Source organism: Liolophura sinensis, chromosome 1 (assembly GCF_032854445.1).
Source record: "Liolophura sinensis isolate JHLJ2023 chromosome 1, CUHK_Ljap_v2, whole genome shotgun sequence".
Taxonomy (NCBI): domain Eukaryota; kingdom Metazoa; phylum Mollusca; class Polyplacophora; order Chitonida; family Chitonidae; genus Liolophura; species Liolophura sinensis.
The window spans coordinates 13,333,346-13,352,618 of NC_088295.1; the positions used below are offsets into that span (position 1 = coordinate 13,333,346).

General features: G+C 37.4%; 1 protein-coding gene across 2 annotated transcripts; it reads left to right on the forward strand.

The window, feature by feature from the left end:
• Positions 1-317: 317 nt before the first annotated feature.
• LOC135462223 (centrosomal protein of 95 kDa-like) lies at positions 318-19,177 on the forward strand. 2 transcript variants are annotated; one of them, XM_064739639.1, is made up of 23 exons: positions 318-2,386; positions 2,896-3,117; positions 3,536-3,704; positions 4,239-4,315; positions 5,408-5,491; positions 5,758-5,873; positions 6,244-6,460; positions 6,662-6,787; positions 6,928-7,021; positions 7,665-7,811; positions 8,218-8,365; positions 9,437-9,516; positions 9,852-10,082; positions 10,322-10,496; positions 10,741-10,824; positions 11,091-11,154; positions 14,080-14,190; positions 14,489-14,655; positions 14,848-14,922; positions 15,217-15,369; positions 15,557-15,690; positions 16,296-16,380; positions 17,415-19,177. In XM_064739639.1, exons 1-23 carry the CDS (start codon positions 2,242-2,244, stop codon positions 17,577-17,579), a joined length of 3,069 nt encoding a protein of 1,022 aa, XP_064595709.1. In that variant the 5' UTR covers positions 318-2,241; the 3' UTR covers positions 17,580-19,177. The 2 variants fall into 2 exon arrangements, with proteins under 2 accessions (XP_064595709.1, XP_064595710.1); XM_064739640.1 differs by lacking the exon at positions 5,408-5,491.
• The last annotated feature ends 96 nt before the right edge of the window (positions 19,178-19,273 follow it).

Here is a 19,273-nt window from a genome sequence, read left to right on the forward strand (position 1 = left end):
ATCAGCATTTGGTGCATCACATTTCAGCGGAGATTTCGAATGGCATCACTGCTGGTTTCGAAGGTAATATTTGTCACCTTATCGTAAGGCAAAGTTAACTTTATTCCGATTTGCTATGTGTTTTATTGGAATCCACGGTCAGAATAAATGCACAAGATAGTACCATCCTTTATAGCTGTATTTTGTGCTGATTAACGAGGAAGTTGTTCCGCGGGTAAATATCACGATTTTACCGACATGTGCAGACATATTCTTCGGCAAGAGCGTTGTGAACTTAGCAGATGTTCCTTACTTGGTGACAGTGTATCTTTACAGACTTGCATGTTTCTGTATGATAACACCAAATTTCACTTCGGCTCTGAGAAGTATATCTGGTTGTTGACACTATGCATTGTTATGTAAACTCACGCTGACACAAGAGCAGTTGCGCCATCAACACCGTTTTGACATGAATGATTTATCGTTGTTGAGCTGGATTCTGTTAGTCAGTTTCAAATTTTACGTAACTCGGTTGTCTCAGTGTTGAACAATTAAATTTCACTAGCGAGAGAAGTGAGGGAAAAAGTAATGTAAGTGGTCATTTTGTCAGTAGGTTACGGCCAGTTTCTGTTCTAAATATGTGCATCTTGGTACAATAGCATAATATTAAGAAAACATAGGTTAATCATTCAATTGGTCATGTATTTTCCCAGGGTTCTACCGGGTTTCCTTCCACCATAATGCTGCCTGTCGTCGTATAAGTGAAATATTTATTAGAGTATTTCAATAACTAAATAGATAATCATTTACTATGATAGCTCAATTAAATTAACTGTTGGGGTCTATTTTCAGCATTTTCTGATATTTTCCTGCTTTAGTGCTCAATTACCAAACTGGAAAAATCCAGTTGGTCCTTTGCAGGATGACATGGGTTTTTAAATCCATTTTGAATCGACAGCACACCCAGATTTCTGGTGTGAACTAAAGTGAATAGGACCTTCATTATAACCCCTGCAAGTATAAATCTTTTCCCAAGTCAAACGGTTGGTGAAATCCAAAGAAATATTGCCTTCTGCCTGGTCACACTCACATTGTGCAGTCATGACAAGTCGAAGGTACTAAAATCTTGGAACCATGAGTGACAGCATAGATATCAACCTAAAAACCATGCTGTAAGTGTTATATGGCAAGTTTAGTGAGTGTCACCAAGGGTAGATTGGGAACCAGAATTTGCCCAGTTATTCGAATGAGAGAAGTTAGGGCTAGCAGTTGTGAAGAGTCAGAGGTCAACATTTGTTTACATCTTCTATATACAGCAAGCCTGAAATGGATTTAAACTTGTATGAGTGATTGAAAAGACCAATCTCTTAGTCCATGCAACAGCTGGCATGTTCTGCTGTTTAAGAGTGTATTTATAGACCTAATTCATTCTGCAAAGTGCCTTGCGTAATGTACCGACTGAATTTTTCAGTTCAGTGATTAAATGGTGGAGCAGATAAACGGAAAACAATTGCTGAAAATAGATTGCAACATTTTATTGAATATCAGTGTGAACGAGTAAACTTTTTTGTCTTGCAAGACATCAGGGATTCTAGTCATTCCATACCCAATATGTATATGGTATATACTGGATACCATCTTTTGTCAAGTAGGAAATGTTTTATGAGAACATGTAACTTAACATATAGATCTCTAATGAAAAATATTTGAAGGTAAATGGCATATATATATATGATGGAAAGAGACCATGCTTGGCTATATGAATATAGATTATGTGATATTTACTTAATACAGCTTTGCTAAAGGACAAACATGGCTGACTTAGATGTAGGTGAGTTTTTTTGAAAATGTTTTCTTTGAATAGTTTTAATCAAACTGTCATGAATGTGACTTCTACATTACTGTGAAGACAAACTTTTATCAATAAATTTGTTGGAACTGTGATGATTTATTGACCCATGTTTCACAGAAATACCTGGCTTAAAAATGGCCTGCTCGTGCAAGATCAGTTTCTCGTGGGTGGAGTTCGAATTGTAAATGCCCATATATATATAGTTATTTTCATATATGATATACAGTTTGTGTACAGTTAAAAGTTACAGATAAAGGATACACGCACTCCTCCAATAGGATTAATGAAGATTCCAGGCTAGACTTACTTTTGTGGATATTCATTCTTGTGTTAAATGATTTCTTTTTGTTCTTCTCAAATTGATTACAACAGTAAACATGCCAGAGGTGTATAAAATATAAATTATTATCATGATATCATTCTCAGGTTTAGTCCAGCTGGCCAACAGTATTTTGGATCAGTTGCACATATCTAACCACATTTCCAGTCTAAATGATCTGACATCCGTTGTGTTTGCACTGATTTATGAAGGCCTTTGTGGTGAACGCATTCCTGGTAAGTAAACAATATACAGTGTAGTTCGATAATGAATGTACAACTATTGCCTGACCAGTTTTGATTATTTATTGCTGACAGTCAGCATAACTACACATTATTTTTTAGCTGATGCATTTAATTTTGCCTTCATTGATTGTTTTTCCAGAAAATTTACATGCGTGTATCCTTAATTATGTATTAATACATGCATTGTCAGGTTGTGTTCATTGATATTCATTGATAATAATATAGCAGATGTAAATAACATTATTTGTTTACCTCATGTCAGATATTTTCCTGTATGTATTTAACGTGAATAGTACAAACATCTAGGGTTATGTTCCTGTGAGGTGATATACATGCACAGTGCATATGTACCTCTTATATTTATCAACTTTTTCTTAATAATTGAGGAGATGTGTTGTATCTGAGCTATTTGACCTAACAGTAGATGTCCTATCCTACCCACAGATCTATATTTTTATGCTTGCATTATCCACTTGTCCTCATGTTTTATGTGGTGACAGATCTGATTCAGAAGCCACGCAGTCATCAGGAAGAGGTGCACAACTGTCAGCTGGTGATTGATGCCTTGTCCATGGATGTCCTGCACACATCACTGTCACACATCACAGGAGAGGACTTGGCAGCTGGGGACCAGATCGCTGTCAGTAACATGCTGGAGATCTTTTCTGGGCTGATGGAGTATATCCTCAACAAAATAGAGAGTGACATCTCTAGTACAGATGGTAGGCCACTGGAGAGTCCTAACAGGCTGCAAATTTAACCTATGTCACTGTGCAAAGCCACTGTCTTCTGCCATGTAAAAGCAAAGCTTGTTTGAGATGGTTAAATATAAAGCCAGCTGAATGTTTCTTACCTGAAATATACCGATATAATTGAAATTGACTCACCATATACAGTGAGTTAATGACCTAAGAACATCTCCCTGGATATTGCTGTGCTACATCAAGCATTCTGATCTATGGCTTTATGCGGTTTTGATGACATTGGGAATATCCCTGAAAAAGAATGAAATGTAAACATACTATATGCATCCCAGTTCACTTGCATATTTTAAATTCAACTGTCTGTCGTCATTCTTGTCTTATAACCATTGTTTCAATAATGTGTGTGTTAAAATAGTGTTACTGTTGCATGAATCAGGGGATCCTGGCTTTGAGGTTGAGGAAGATCCAGATGCTCTCTCCTCCAACATTATTGATGATATACTAGAAAAAGAACTTGAAAAGTCTAGAGAGCCTCAACAGTTGAGTGCCACTTGGCCAAGCAAGCCACCAGCAGGTAGTCAAACCCACAACAGAATTAATGCACGGTAAGATTCTTCACATGTTATGTTTATATAAGCTATAGGTCTTTAACACAATAATAATGATCCTGGTGGTAGGGTTTAATGGCGGAGAAAAGTGGTCAGAGCTTTGCTGGACCAGAACACCTCTCCAAGAACCTGCAGGAGAATTTCTGGACTAAATTTATCTCGATGAACTTGAGATTGTGACACTGTGCCATTCCTTATTAACATTTTTATTTATGGGCTATTACACCAGGGAAATGCACTTGTTTGATTTGATTGTCGATATAGCTTCATTGCTCTTTAGCCTCCTTTCAGTGAATTTTGTAATGTTTTTATATTGTTCAGTTTCATTGGGTTAAAGCATTGTTCTTGCTACAGTTAGTTCTTTGTCAGGTACATGTACCTGATAAAGATGTTAATTTTCTCTGGCCACTTCACCCGTTCAAACATGATCACCGTCATAATAAGTGAAACATTCAGTACTGAATTTAAAAAGCAGTCAAACTTTTTTGAAACTAAAATAGTTTTTTTTCTGCCTTTTCTTTATTTTTGTAGAGAGCGATCTCCTGGTCATTTGAAGACGAGCAGTATGGCGACTGTGCAAGCACCAGCCACATGGGCCACCTCAACTGGTAAGATTAAGTTCCACGAGGTGTAATTCACTGGACCTATACCATCCTTTAATTCTTCAGAACTTGGCTTCTTGCATGGAAGTATATGTATAAGTTAATGTGAAAAGAATAGGGCCTCACTGAATTACCAACCGGCCCGGATAGCACAGTTGGTAGAGCGTCCGCTTCGGGACCAGTAGATCCAGGATCAATCCTTGATCGAGTCACACCTAAGACTTTAAAAGAGGAAGTTGTAACTTCCTCGCTTGACGTTCAGCATGAAGGGGATAGTGCAACTACTGGTTTGACCTGTATAGTATAATGGCTCGGGCGGGGCGGCTTACTTGCCTTCGGTAAGTCGTCTCAGTGAAACAGCACTAAATAAAAGAGCGGTGGAAATCCGTCCTGCAACAAGGAGACACATTACATGTACATGCACCCTAAGGATTCCTTTGTTGTCATATGACTGAAAAATTGTTGAGTACGACGTTAAACCCCAAGCACTCATTCACTCACTCACTGAATTACCTCCCTTGAGTTCACTTTCCCGCTTAAAAGGTGTGTTTGTAGGAAACAGCTGTGGTGGGGTGGGACCTCCGAGAAAATTGCTTATGGCAAATTTCTGAGTTAAAGCGACATAAGCTAGAAGACCTAACTTTAAGACAGATTTTCATTTTGTAAACATCTTCGGAGAGCCCTGGATTAACGTTATGTTTTAAAAACATTTGGAGGCAATTGGTCAAAATACAACTGGCAGCTCCTGTAATTCTGCCAAATGTATATACTTAGGTTGAAAAACAGACTCCATTTAACGACTCAAGTCTGATATCATGTGTCTCTTCATTCTGTTACCAAGAAAATATTAGTTACTGTCATGTCACCTATAGACTGCATGCTGTGATAGACGAGGTCCCACTTTTCGTAGTTTCAAGCCTCAGAAAAACCCTGTTCACGCCCAGTTCAAATCGTTGTCTTTTAACAAGGGAGGTTATTCAGAGCAGACATTTTGATGTATTGTATATTGTCATTTGTTCATAGCTTTTGATTCATCTGTGCAGAACAGTGTGCTGAGCATATTTCAAGCATTCTACACTCTTACCTTGTATGTTGCAGCTGTAGGTTCTGGCAGGTTGCACAAGGTACCTGGTGACAGAGAGGCAACTTTGGGAAGATGTACATTAGACCAAAATGATGGAAGTATGTTTTACACTAATTTCTGACTTCTACTGAGTTATTTTAAATGTTTATACTTTCTAGCAACCAGCCAGTGTCTACATTTCCAGAATCCTTTACATTTACAAAGCTATTCAATTCTGCAGTACCTGTAGAGTTTACATATACTTTAGTTCTTTGTTGATGATGTTTATGTGCATATAAATAGAGCTAAATTTTGATAGTCTATAAAGAAAGTTGGTATTCTACTGCTAGCCTTGAATCTGTGATGTACTGTGCTTATTTGTTAGGACAGAGGCTAGAGACGACAGACAGCCTGATCAGAGAAGGGGAACTTCTGGAAAAACGGTTAAGAGAACCTCCTGTCCTGGATGGACCATCTTCGTCTCAAAGAGGATCAGCAGACGTGAGTGTTATGTATAGCACATGTAGCTATCACTAAGTAATTCTGCCTAGTCCCACTAAATGACAGTAGCATTACCCGTTTGCTATTTTGCATTGCATCATAGGGAGCTGTATAGTGTTAAAACTTGATCAGTACAAAAGAATTTTGAAGCATTGTACCTTTTCTAGCTTGATGTTGTGCAGAAATGTTAATGGGTGACACTGAATGTAAATCCTACATGTAGGTAAATGTTTTCTATGTCGCACGTAATTTAAAACCATGTTCATTGAAATTTCACATTTTTCTCTGTTATTCAGAATCAGGGAGTGACAAAATTACAATGTCATCATTAATGTGCCTGAACAGTGTGATATATTGTTAATTGCTACAGGCTGGGACTCCAGAACTGACCCCTCCCCAGAGATCCATGGGAGCTGCTGCAGAATTTGAACAGGTGGGAGTGAGAGGTCCTTCACAGAGGATAAGAGACCCAGAGAGAGAATCTGCACAGCTAGGGACTCTGGCAGCCACTGACAATACAGACAGGTTTCATCACACATATACTCATCATCTGTATCACCATTATAGTGATCCTAGGACAAAGACTGGTAAGTTTAATTATTGTTCGCCTTAAATATACTTCACCATTGGTTACTATCTGTATCATCACTATAGTGACCCCAGTCCTGAAACAATAAGTGTGATACATATCCTCAAATATTGCAGTATTGTGTGTTGCTTAATTAGGCAATCAAACTATATTCTACCACTTTTATATGGCCCATATCTTTATCACACTGTTGTTGTAGGAGCGCATGGATCTAAGAAGGATGACACGGATGTGATAACTGGTTCAAAGGCTACAGTGCCTGTTATCACAGAGCATCAGCATCACCAGAGAGCATCCAGGTTACCTGAGGATACTGTCTTCACAGGTAATGAATTCAGCTAACTGCACTCTTGGTTTTATATGGTGATAGACTTTTACATGACTACTTCTGTTGTGAACTTAAAGTTTGTCCTAAATGTTTATGGTTTGATACTTGACTGCATAACCTATATTCTGTTCTTCCAGAGTCTACTAGGCTTACCACCCACAGTCGTGCTCAGACAGCTAACCTACTGCCCGGATCTAAAGACCCTGAACCATATAGTCGATCCTTAACTAGGTAAATTGAATCATTATCATTGTAAAAATGGAGCTAAAATTTTTCATTAGTGTATCAACTGGTTTTGCATGTATGGCATGGTGAAAATAGAAAAAGTTCTGTTTGTAAATCTGTTGCCAGCTGTTACAGTGTATATGGGATTGTACTAACTTGCATTGAAATTAAAGGATGTGCCAACCCCAAATTTTTAGAGGAAAATAAATGTCCTAAAGTACATTCTTATGGTGCTGAAACTTTCTAGTAACTCTTACTCTTAAGTAAAATGAGCAGCTTAGCCACAGACAAATTTTTACAGCATGTCAAATATTAGAGAGTTCACCAGTAACTCAAACATGGTTGGTGGTTTATACAGGTCTCCTCCAGTAAAATTGGCACTCTTCATAAAAGTTAAAAATTATTGAGGACAGCATGAAACAATAATCAAATATATAAATAAATCTGTTAAATTCTACTTATAGGAAAAGGTCACAGTAAAACTTTAAATGAACAAAAGTCTTGTCATTTTGCAAATGTTGGCATCCCACATGACGGTGTCGATATGAATTTTGCTGAAAGGAAAATTATGAGATATTTTCTTTTATAAAAATGTAATACCAAGCAGCACATGTATAAATTACACATTCCCTATGTTATTAACTTTCAGGTTGCATTCTTCTGATGTCAGGAGCAAACCTCCTCAGTATGACAACCTTAAAGCTACTGTGGAGAAAACAGTTCAGATGTCCAGGGAAGCTGTGAGCCCTGAGAGGCGAAGAATGGTGCAAGAAAATATTCTGTCCGATGACATACGGTATGAAGCTTGCATGTGAGATCCTGAATCTCTTGTTGGCATGTGAATATGATTGTTGAATATTTAGTAAATTTTGCCATTTAGAGAAGACCAGTCCTCAAATCCTAGGACAGTCCTTGTAAGACAAGACAGTCTTTTCTTGTTCATTAAATCATTTAAATATGATGGTTTTGCCTGTGTTCTTCGGGGAACTTGACAACGAATTATTGAAGTTTTCTTGTCCCATAAAATCAGCTAACAATCGTTCTTTTTTTTTCTTGATTTCCTGTCTGACATACTTTGCATGCCTACAGCCATGCCTTAGTTGTTATGCCTCCATATTGTATCATCATTTCACAACTTCAGAGAATTTATATTGTTTATAAAATCTTCTTCATTCTCTTAAATTTGTTTTTGCCTTTTTTAGAGAGCGACTTAACCGAATACAGGAGGAATCCTCGGAAATCAAGGAGCTGGCTGCGTCCCTAAATCTTCCCCAGCCAGGGAGGCGAGTTGATCGTGGAAAAAGTCTTCATCAGAGTGCAGGACTTAGTAACCAGGGAGCTCAGGCAGAGGTAGGCTTTAATACACATACACTGATCGGTGCATTGAGGGTAAATGTCCTGGTGAGATGTGCCAAGACTTAAATGTTGTAGTAGTCAACTGAAATTGTGTCTGGATTGTGCTCATTTATTTTGTAGTATGAACCTAGTTTTCATTTAAAATGAAAATGACAAACCTATTGTGTTATGGTTCACACAGATCGGTGAAAATCTGGAATATCCACGAAAACAAAATAGCTTGTTCCAGACACTGGAATATCAGGGAATTAAACATTTTAATGGTTTATAAAATATAAAATCCAGACGTACGGGCACTTGAAATTTGTTCCGTGTTTTAATTAAGTGATTTCAGAAATGCCAATGTACAACTCATGCAGGTAAAGCCATAGGCTTGGATAGGGTTTCCAAAAGTAACCTAACGAGGATAATTCCTCACTATTCTTGCACACCACCATCACCATATGTTTTGTATCTGTCGGTCAATCAGCATTGAACCGCGTTTACTCCTGGCAACCTGGTTTGCTCCGCTCTTAAATTTTAATTACCAGCAGCATACCTTAAGTAAATCTTCAGAAGTATGATATCAAACAAGAATCAGATAACCAAGGGCTTTATTTAAAATGACCCGATTACATGTATTAATGTTACTTGCCTGGGCTTTGCTTTTTGTAAAAATAAAACAGAGTTTATATATTGTAATATTGTGTCATGTTCAGCATGACTATTTGAACATAGCAGCTTTGGTAGAACAGACAGGAACAGTGATAGGCATATGATTTATTGAGTATGACATTTAACTCTAATCAAATAAAGTGACTGAAATAATGTTGAAAGCATAGAGAAATCATATAGAACAGTCTAAACTTGCTTATTCCATCAACTTGCGCTAACATTCCCACCAAACACCTAATTGACGGTTTGAATTTAACCATTGAACGTCCTGGAATTATGGACTGGAAAATCATGCAATTTTTAAGGCCCATTTCTGTATGAACTCTGTGCATAAAACACCAATCCAAAAGAAAAAATATTGTGTGAGGCCTGTTTGATAGATTGTTTGTTACCTCTGTTTTAATTCTTCAGAGTCCGAGCAGAATCCCACGTAAGGTGTCTTTCCTGGTAGAAGATGATAGTGTGACCGACCCATCTTCAGCTGAGACAAAGTGAGTTATATACATATGCATAGTATAGGTATCCATTACACATAGGTGCAGATTTGACAACCTACTGATGGCAAGGAATACTGTTTTTTTTTCTTTTCGTTGTAAGAATATTTATGTCCAGGTATTTTTGGATCATGATGTGTTCTTTGAGTCATTTCTTTCAGGCTTTGTCACTTGGATTACTTGCATGTGGTTTTTAAGGTTAAAGCATTAGTTTGCATCAGTTCAGACGTGAATCAAGTATTGTTTAAACATTTGGAAACATTTATTGTGCAATTCACTGTTGTGATACATTTTACCCTGTGTTAACTAACCCCAAATGTGCTGTTCCACAGTCCACAAGAGTCTCCCATAAAGAGCAGTTTGCGACAGTATTATGAGGAGAGATCACGAAGGAAGCCAACAGAATTCATCAGCAGTCAAGCTAAGTCAGGCCCTCTGCCCCACAAAGCTGTACTGGTGCCTCGTGTAGGGCGAGGTTACAGTTCTGACGGGGATGTTGGGGGTCTATCTGATGGACTTTCCTCACCTGAGAGTAGCCCAGGGAGAACTACTTACAGCAAAAGGTAAACAGCTATCACGCGATGGATTATTGTGGAACTGTACATACTGTAGTTAATCTCTACAAAGATAATGGGACTTACTTTTAATTAATTATTTATTATTCTTTCTTCAGAGCTGTGTGTTTTTTTTGTGGTTTTTTTTTTGACGACCATGTATGTGAAATGGTTAGGAGTCATAATATTATAATTGTGAGGTGTTAATTACCCCACATTATGATGATGAATTATCCAACCCTCCTCAGGTATGGTGACTTGCTGATGGAAGACCTGGGCAAGGCACCATCCAGAACTGAGGGACCACAGAAAAAGAAGAAAACTGTTGTGAACATATGCAGGAAGAAAGGTTCAGTAGATGCCCTGAAAACTACCAAAAACTATGTGGACAAAGAGAACATCAAAGCCAGGAAGAAAGCTGATGTAAGTTAGATTAATGTTTCTCTTGTTTATGAACAGTTGAATAGAGTGGTTCTCCCATTTTAAGACATCTCTTGATGTGTGGCATTTTGTGATCATTGAGCAGTTTTAGCCAACGGCCATCATAAAACAGTCATCATGGTTTGTCACATTTTAGCACACATTTGCACTGTTTTGAAGGGAAGGGGGTGAGGAAGGCATGAAACTTTAATATTAGTTATATGGTGAAAACTCTTGTGGTTTACAGTATCTTCGATTATTGTACGAACGTGAGCTAGAGGATTTTAGGGATGATCTCAAGGAACAGCGTGCACAGGAAAAAACCAAAACAGTAAGTTTGTTCATTTACCAAGTATTAGAAAAAAGGTTTTATCATTTTGGTGCTGAAACACATTTGGATATCACCCTAATTTCCAGGCCAAGCTTCGAATGCCTTTCTAAGATGAATGCAACTCTCAGAATCTGTAAGAATGAGTTTATCCTGTTTGAAATATTAATTGAACACGGTATTACATGTGGATAAGAATCCATTTTCACTGAATACTTAAACGCTTTGGTTAATGTTTAGATGTTGTCCTTGTGAATTTTTTTTTTCAGGAATCAGAATACAAGAAGAAAGTTTTAAGTGCAAAGCCAAAAGTAACAACAAGTAAAACAACAGGTGAACGAAGTCCGATTTAATTTCAGATGATGTATGAGTGAAGATTAGTGGAATAGTCTTTTTATTTGCCTCTGCTAACTTTACCATGTAGGCTATTAAATTATATAAGTGGTTTTAGTGTCGTGCTTGATAGATGTGGAAACTATATAGTACCATGCATATTTGTTTTCACTTTTAAAAGTAAAATAAAACTGGTGTACATTTTATTAATACTTACTGAAATGTTGTCAACAGATGGAGAAAGCTATCACTACATATAAAGCAACACTGATTACACCCATACACGATAACTCAAGGTCATGTCCGAGTGGCCATCACATCAACCTCACACCCAGTGAGCTAAGCCTTTATTGGACCTCCACATGCACCATTTAAACCTTACTGGTATTAAGAGACGGAGGGATATGAGGCTCTATTGTCCTGGCTAAGTTAGGCTTGAGAATCAAGCCCTCGCTTTGCTTGATCACGCGGCAGTCCGTGACTTCACAAGATTAACTCACCAGCCACAGAGCTTAAAAAAAGACATCACTTAATCTCTGCCGTAGAGCGGTCAAGATAAAGTCAAGAACCAGATTCTGGAAAAGGTTACTGAGGTCAGTATGGTACATGTTTGCTTACATATTAATTCAACTATCATGAATTCGAAGGGTATTTACCACCGAAATTGATTTTTCATTTCGTAGTTAATATATGTTTGTATTACATAAATTTACTGGAATTTTTCTGTTGTTGAAAATGTCAAACAGAAAAATTTTCAAATGTTCCTTTGTGTTTTTTAGTTTTCACCTTAGGACTTTAAAGTTTGAAAGACGTCCCAGATTTTGATTTGTTTAGGCATTGTACTCTTATAGCACTTTCATTACACTGTTGTGCGTATAAATTTTCAGTTTGTTTGTGCCACCTTTCACGCAAGTGAAAAAAAATGCTAGGGAAATCACTCTTAAAAATTAGAATCTATTCTTCCCATCAACTGATAAAGACGACTCGTCCAAAATTTAGACATTAGGCCCAATTACTAAAATCTCGTACATTACGGATTGTAATAGCCATGTAAATAATTTTATGTCTTTATCCTCAGTTGCATCAAAAAAACTCGAAAAAAAAAATAGCATGTTTTATAGCATTTTTGGACATGCTTTTTTTTTAAAATAATTTCTGTTATAATTTTTTTCTGTTAAAATGTGAACAGCAGTAAGAAGTCGGCTGTTTTGTTATAATTTCTAATTCCAGAGTCCAGTCCTCCGCAGACAGATGTACAGTAATAGAACTATTTAAATTTTAGATAATTATTTCCACAACAAGACGCACTAAATATTGCTTGGATTGTTTTCAGTTATTTTAGTGTTTATTGCATTTATTTACAACACTATGGCATGTAAAATGAAAACCTAGCAGTAAGGTGAGATTAAATTGCGTACTATTATGCGCAGAAGAAAAATTAACTGTCAGCAGGTGTACTGCTGGTGGAGGTTGGTTCCATTTGATGTTGATAGAGCATGTGGATTTGGCAGGCTATACTTACAGATATATTTAAGGGAAAAGAATGAAAATGTGCCATTCAGGTCTGATTGAAGTACTGTTGATTTTCATGAGGGTGGTGAAGCAAGATTTGTACACTTTAGATCTGAGGTTTAATGCTGATTTAACATTTTAGCCCTCTCTGTTATTGTAAACTGTCTTTACAAAACATTTGTTTTCTTTTGTAGAGTTGAATGCTTATGCCTCGAAAATCCAGAATTAAGAAGCCAATTGGCCGTCGTCAACCAGACAACTCGTACCCTGACCAAGTCGAACTCAACTCAGATGTCATCCTGTGTGTGGCATCAAGGGAGTGGCTTCTTATGAAAAGAAATGCCAAAGCCATTCTGTAATTTAGTGAAATGACCATAACTTTTCAACGTCTCATTTGAATGAGGAATCCATTCTGAATGACATGGACTTTTTAATGTGCTACCTTCTTTCTATATGATCTGAGCAGATTCATCTGACGCTCACATTTAAAAATGGGAATGAATCTTTGCCAGTAAAATATTCTTCTGCACAACAAAACATATCGCTCAAAGAACATGCTGATGCCTGCAGCAAGGTTTTTAGAATTCTGAACACGAATTGACACAAAAAAACACAATAAACAATGCAGGATTAGTAAGCAACAAGTTGTACAAAAAACATTACACGAGTTCTGCAAAAAAACGTAGAATATCTGGAAAGCAGAAAAATTACGCAAATTCAACGAATACGCTATCACCGATATTGATTTAAAAAGTCATTTTCCTATAAATGTAGCATTTTGCAGGACGAATTTCTTCACCCACCCAGTTTGTAACCAGGGAAATCATGTCGTCTTTAGCTTCTGGGCTGCCTTACAGAATAGCATATGATTTCACACAATTGTCTGGTGGTATCGGGAGGCATACTTTGACCATAACCTAGCAGGCATTACGGCAACAGGCGTGTTAACTATATTCATCAGGGCTGAGTCCGTGTAGACATCGGCTCACTCCGGCATACGACGATAGTTTCCGAAGCAGTCTAGAGAAGTCCGGGCGTGCTGTGTGTGCTCAGACTTTGTGGTGCCACTGCCCGGGCTAAAGCAATAGCGAGTCAGCGGAGTTGCATATTCCTCTGCCTCTTAATCCCAGTACTTAGCAGGAAGGCCTGCTACCATAATCCCATGAATCAGATTTAATCTGTTAACTGTTTCAGTTCAGTACAGGCTGCTACAGAGCCATACAGTGGGTATATTAACAACCTCTCACTTGTAGTTTTAAGTTTTGCCACTTAATAAGCTAACTTCTTGCTACACTTTCAAAGGCAGGTTAGAAACAGTTTACAACAAATCCAGAAGGGTAACTATAAAATGTTTCAAAGACAGATTCATTGAATTCCACAACGCACGGTCATTGTGTTTTCTGTATTTTCTAGGTGTGACAGCTAGAAAAGCCACCTCTAGGGTAGGAAGAACCAAAGCAAAACAGAGGCGCCGCAGTGCCTCGGCCAGTCCATCTGTGGGTGGAAGGATAGCTGACACAACCAGTAAGTGGAATATACATTTAGACATGTTCCTCTTGTACTGGACCTTTTAATCGTCTGTAACAGTCTCAAACTTTCGCCGTTCAGATTGTGAGGTGGAATTTGATTGAATCTTTGTCACAGAACTAATAAAGGTCCATGTTTATCAGGATGGCAAATGATTTTCTTGATTTCTTCAGACGATAATATTCTTATTGTAAAAACTCTTAGCATAAGCTGCTTGTCCATGATGGGTAATTTGAGTTTGATATCTATTTCACACCGAGTGTCATCTGAGACCTGGCTGAATTGTCTTCTTCAGTTGAGCCTGAGAACAACCTTTTCACCAAATTGTACGAGGAATTCCCGTACCTGTATTTATCACCGGACACGTGGCATGAGCTATGGCGTCAGGGGATCCAGCAAATAGAGAGACTTACAAGGGCTCAACAAGCTGTTCAAACACGCAAAAATAGAGGCATCCAACAGGTGAGATGATACACAATCTCCAACCAAGGTAGAGTGTTAAACCCAGCATTTGCTGCTTCATCTGTAAGGTGAGGTGTCTGGCATTTGCCCTTCAAATTCATGAGAGTTAATAAATGGTACCATTGTCTTGCTCTCAATCAAGATGATATATTTCTCACAGTAGCGAAAATTGTCTTATATTTTTTTTTTCAGTTAGAGGAAGCAGAAGACAGGCAGAAAATTCTATTAAACATCTTGAGGAAAGAGATGTCTCACAGTCAGAGAATGGTAGGTGTCTTTGCGTTTGGACTGCTATGGTAGGGGGTTTGAGGGCATGAATGCAATCTGAGACATGTAGAAATGTTTGACATATGATCTCAGCCAGTGTTCTTATTGTATACCTGATGAAAAAGGCAGCTTTTTATTGTGTGTGCCATTAATTTTCTCAATTAAAAATGTGAGTGAAAGAATGTTGTATATTGTAATGACATTAAATTTATGTCATATATATAGGTGATATTTCCAGGGCACAACTGAACATCACATGGTGGATTTTAATCAGTGGGTGTTTATATTTTACAGAGAGAACAAAAATTAAAGAGAGAACAAGAGCTGTCTGTCAAAAACAAACTACATGAGAAACGCATGCAGTCAGCAAGATCCAGGAAGTATTACAATGAGTACCAGGTCCGATCAAGGGCAAAGATGTTAAAGAGAAGAACAAAGGAAGAGATGGTTAGTTTTGAACTTTCTGAATGTAAAATGTGTTTGGCTCAGTAGAATTTTCTCGTACTATATTTTAAAACCATAAAATAATCTTGCAAAATTGGTGACATTGATTTGTCAGCTTAATTAGATGAACATTTCTTTGTGTCTATAAAATCAAGTTGTATTATTTATGCACGTCATTGACTTTTCACAGTTATTCAAGAAACTATTCCGTGATGGGTTAGACATCCAGAAAGACAGGATAAGAGAACTGAGAAGATATGCCAAGGAGCAGCGAGAGATTCAGGCACAGGAGAGGCAGAATGATATTGATTCTCTGGAAAATTAGTATCCTTTTAAAGAGTGCTTATGTTGTTGATCTTAGATCTTTTCAGAGTATTTCAGTTTCCACTGAATGTTACTTTCATGAAACCCAAACTCCAGAAAAGGACAGCATTAGCTGTAACATGAATTCTTTGCGACCTACAGTATTTCACAATGAAAGCCGGGCTTAAGTGAGTGTAGCTGATGTCCAGAAGGTGTGCCACAAAGCAGGGTGGCATTAGATGTGATAACCAAATAGATTTTACCATGGTGACACAGCCATGTTATGGTAGATGTGTAAATATGTGCATTTAACAATGTGTCTGCTTTCGTAAAAAAAAACCTTTGACACCTTTCACTCCTAGTTGCAGCAGGCCAACTTTTATCCTACTCCCAAGAATGACTATTTTAGGAAGCGTAGTATGTTGCCATTTAAACACAAATTTAATGTTTGGCACAAAACCAGTCCCAAGTCTTTGTCAGATTTAAAATCTGCATCTGTTGGGATACAGACAGATTAATGGATGAACACTGTGACTTATCCTTTTCGTGTAATATTGTCACACAATAATTTCTGTGACTGACTTTTTTCCCAAAGCACTGTGTATATTACCCTTGACTTGTGAAAGTTACCGTGATCAGTTTGAAATGCTGGCAGAGTCAGTTACCCGTGAGAGAGAGGAACAGCAGCTGAGAGAGAAAGCACAGTCCAGGGTAAGTCTCCTATTATCCCCATGTTATATATCTCTATGTCCTCAAAAACTTAGCTAGGACAAACGTGGTGCGGGGTCAGCTTTGACCTTGGTGATGGAAGTTGTTAATTCCCTCATTTACTGTTTGCAAGGCCTGGGTGTTGACAATAACAAGGGTTGATGACAAACTTAGGTTCCTTTTGTTCATTGAAGATCCGTCTAAGATCAATGTAGCATGCGTATGATCTGTAGGTCGCAAAATAGGATAGTTCTTCAGTGACTTGCCGAAGGTCAGTGGTTTACAACACATTCTTCAGTATGGCATGAACACAACAATTACACAAGTAAATAAATATGTGTATAATATTGTATACATGTACTTAGTGACAAGTGAACATTTTTGGAAAATATTGTTAAATGAAGTAAGTAAATAACTGGTACTCTTAGTGGCAACTATCCATGAAATGCTCGCTCCAAGGACGTAGACAGCTAGGTAATGTAAATGAGATGAGCCTTTGAATGTTGTGTCTGGGCCCGGTTTAAAAACTTCAGGAATTTTCCTGTGTAAACATGAAGTGATATCTGCTTACCCCCTAAGGACCAATTATCTGGCTTGTTTGGGCAGCAGCCTTAGGTTAGGTAATAAACCTTACCACTTTTCGAAAAGGGAAATACTCTGGAGGAATGTACAACAGTCAGTTTAACAGATAAATTAATCAAGGTTAGATTTACATTAGACACCTTACGGCATGGTTAAAATTCACCCAGCTGCAGAGTAGTGTCAGGTAAGTGAAAGTCTCCATCATTCCTCTCATGCTTGTTTCATCCCACTCAGTGTCAGTCTGGATGTTGTTTAGTAGTTGAAATTCTGAGGTCAGGTTCCAGTGATTCACTCAACCTCTTTTTCTCACACCATCGGTAAATTCCAGCTAATAAATGAAGCATTAGTCTTGCTGATTCTTTCATTGTACCGTCAGCATAACAAATAAGATTAAACTGTAATCTTTTACCTTTACCATGGCTTTAAGACAAATTCAAAACCATCTTGCTCTGCAGGTGTTAGAACAGATGAAGAAAGAGCTGAGAAAGAAAATGGAACGTGAAATACAAGACTTCCAGGAGCAGTTATTCCGAGATGATGATGACATTTACTTCAGACAGCTGGATGCAGATAGACTGAAGGAGGAGCTACGTGTAGCTAAATACCATGTCAAAGTCTGATAACAGGCAATTAGTTATTCAGAATGATTCAGCCGTCCCAATTCCATCAAAGCGTTATGTCCTGGAGAGAATTAACTGTGTTGTTAGTGTCCTCGACAAAGTGTATGGAATATGCTCATGGGATTTAACTTTTTGAATACCGTGATGCTAATATTATTAAAATCAACATATTTCCTCAGCTTGTGCACATACATTATTAAACATTCATGTGATTGCTGATCATGTTCTGTGATAAAATAATTATTCTATGATGTTTTTTTCAATATTATTAGTGAAATAATGTACAAAACAGAATTCTTTTATGAACTGTGATCTTGTAAATATTTCAAACTTTAATGATGTAAAAACTAGCATTTTTGTACAGAGTGGTATATATGAAAGCATGTAAGGAGGAGCATTAAAATCCCTAAAATATGTACATGTGAAAAAATATAACAAAGGATCTAGTTCTCCCCAAAAAAAGTGAAATAATCTTTTGAACATTGTACAGCATTTGGATATTGTTACATCTCACACCAAAATGTCATATTTATCACAGGGAAAGGCTTATCAAAGAGACCTCAATGATGCAGTTCCAGAATCTTTGTGAATGTTTGCAAGTCCTGAACCCTGTGGATGATGCTTAATACATATAATTGTAATGAATGTCGTGGAATTTTTAATACCATGTTTATGAACTTGTTTTAAGGTTGTTTTGCTCTTTTTGTATTTAATATGTTATGTTGCACTGTAATCATAATGTGACATCTCTGCAGTCACAACTGTTTCTAACCATTAATGTCAACTGTAACACAAATGGGTGATAATGTTGCCATACTTATGTGGGGAGCATCTGTCATGGACTGGTCAAACATGTTTATTATTCTCAACATCATTAATAGATCTGGTAACATATGTTCATAATATTCACCGTTATTCTCCAAGCTTATGCTTATACCATCATTCGTCTTATTGGAATATTATGACCTCTATATATGTACAAAACTAAAAGTAACGTGCACAAAATGCATATGCTGAGGGGCTACATATGACTGGTTCAAATGTGAATGTTTTGGTTGCCTCTGTGAATATGCAGTAGCCAGTAGGGAGATTTAAACGGGTTTATTTGATCCTGTATGCTATGGCGCCTAGGCCAATTCTACCTGAACAATAACCATATAACAGAAGCACACCTGCAATATGTGTGATGAACTGGAACAGGTGCAACGTTAAACCATGTGAATGTCTGTGATGTAATGAACAAATAAATCACTTGCAACTGATCCATAATTTATTTGGTTTTATTTAACAAAATACATACTCACAAATTTGCAACTTGCATTACATTTTGGAAACACTTTCCCTGCCAAGTTGTTAACATTTGAGGAATTGTATTTCAGATTATTCTATACTATAGCAGGTCAAATTTTTCAATTTCTCTGTTAATCTGTGGTGGAAAAACACATCTGAGGGAAAACCTTTGGAGTGACTCTGAAGGAGGTCACATTTCTGTGACCAACATCCCAAGCTTACAGCTTTGTTCTCAGCGTTGGTGATTTTGAAGGTCTGTAACGAATGTTAAGCATTACCTGGTACCCATCTGAACATTCTTCCTCACTTTTTTCCTGAAAGAGAATAGATAGTGGTCATACATTTCCTATCTGTCAATGGATCAATGTACACCCAATGAACAATAATACATGTGTAAGCCTAAC

Bases quoted from the DNA above. Each gene is read 5' to 3' on its own strand.
- LOC135462223 (XM_064739639.1), top strand. From the start codon at position 2,242: ATGATATCATTCTCAGGTTTAGTCCAGCTGGCCAACAGTATTTTGGAT. The intron at 5,874-6,243 runs GTGAGTGTTATG...TAATTGCTACAG, and splicing joins CTCAAAGAGGATCAGCAGAC to GCTGGGACTCCAGAACTGAC. The intron at 14,923-15,216 runs GTAGGTGTCTTT...TATATTTTACAG, and splicing joins TGTCTCACAGTCAGAGAATG to AGAGAACAAAAATTAAAGAG.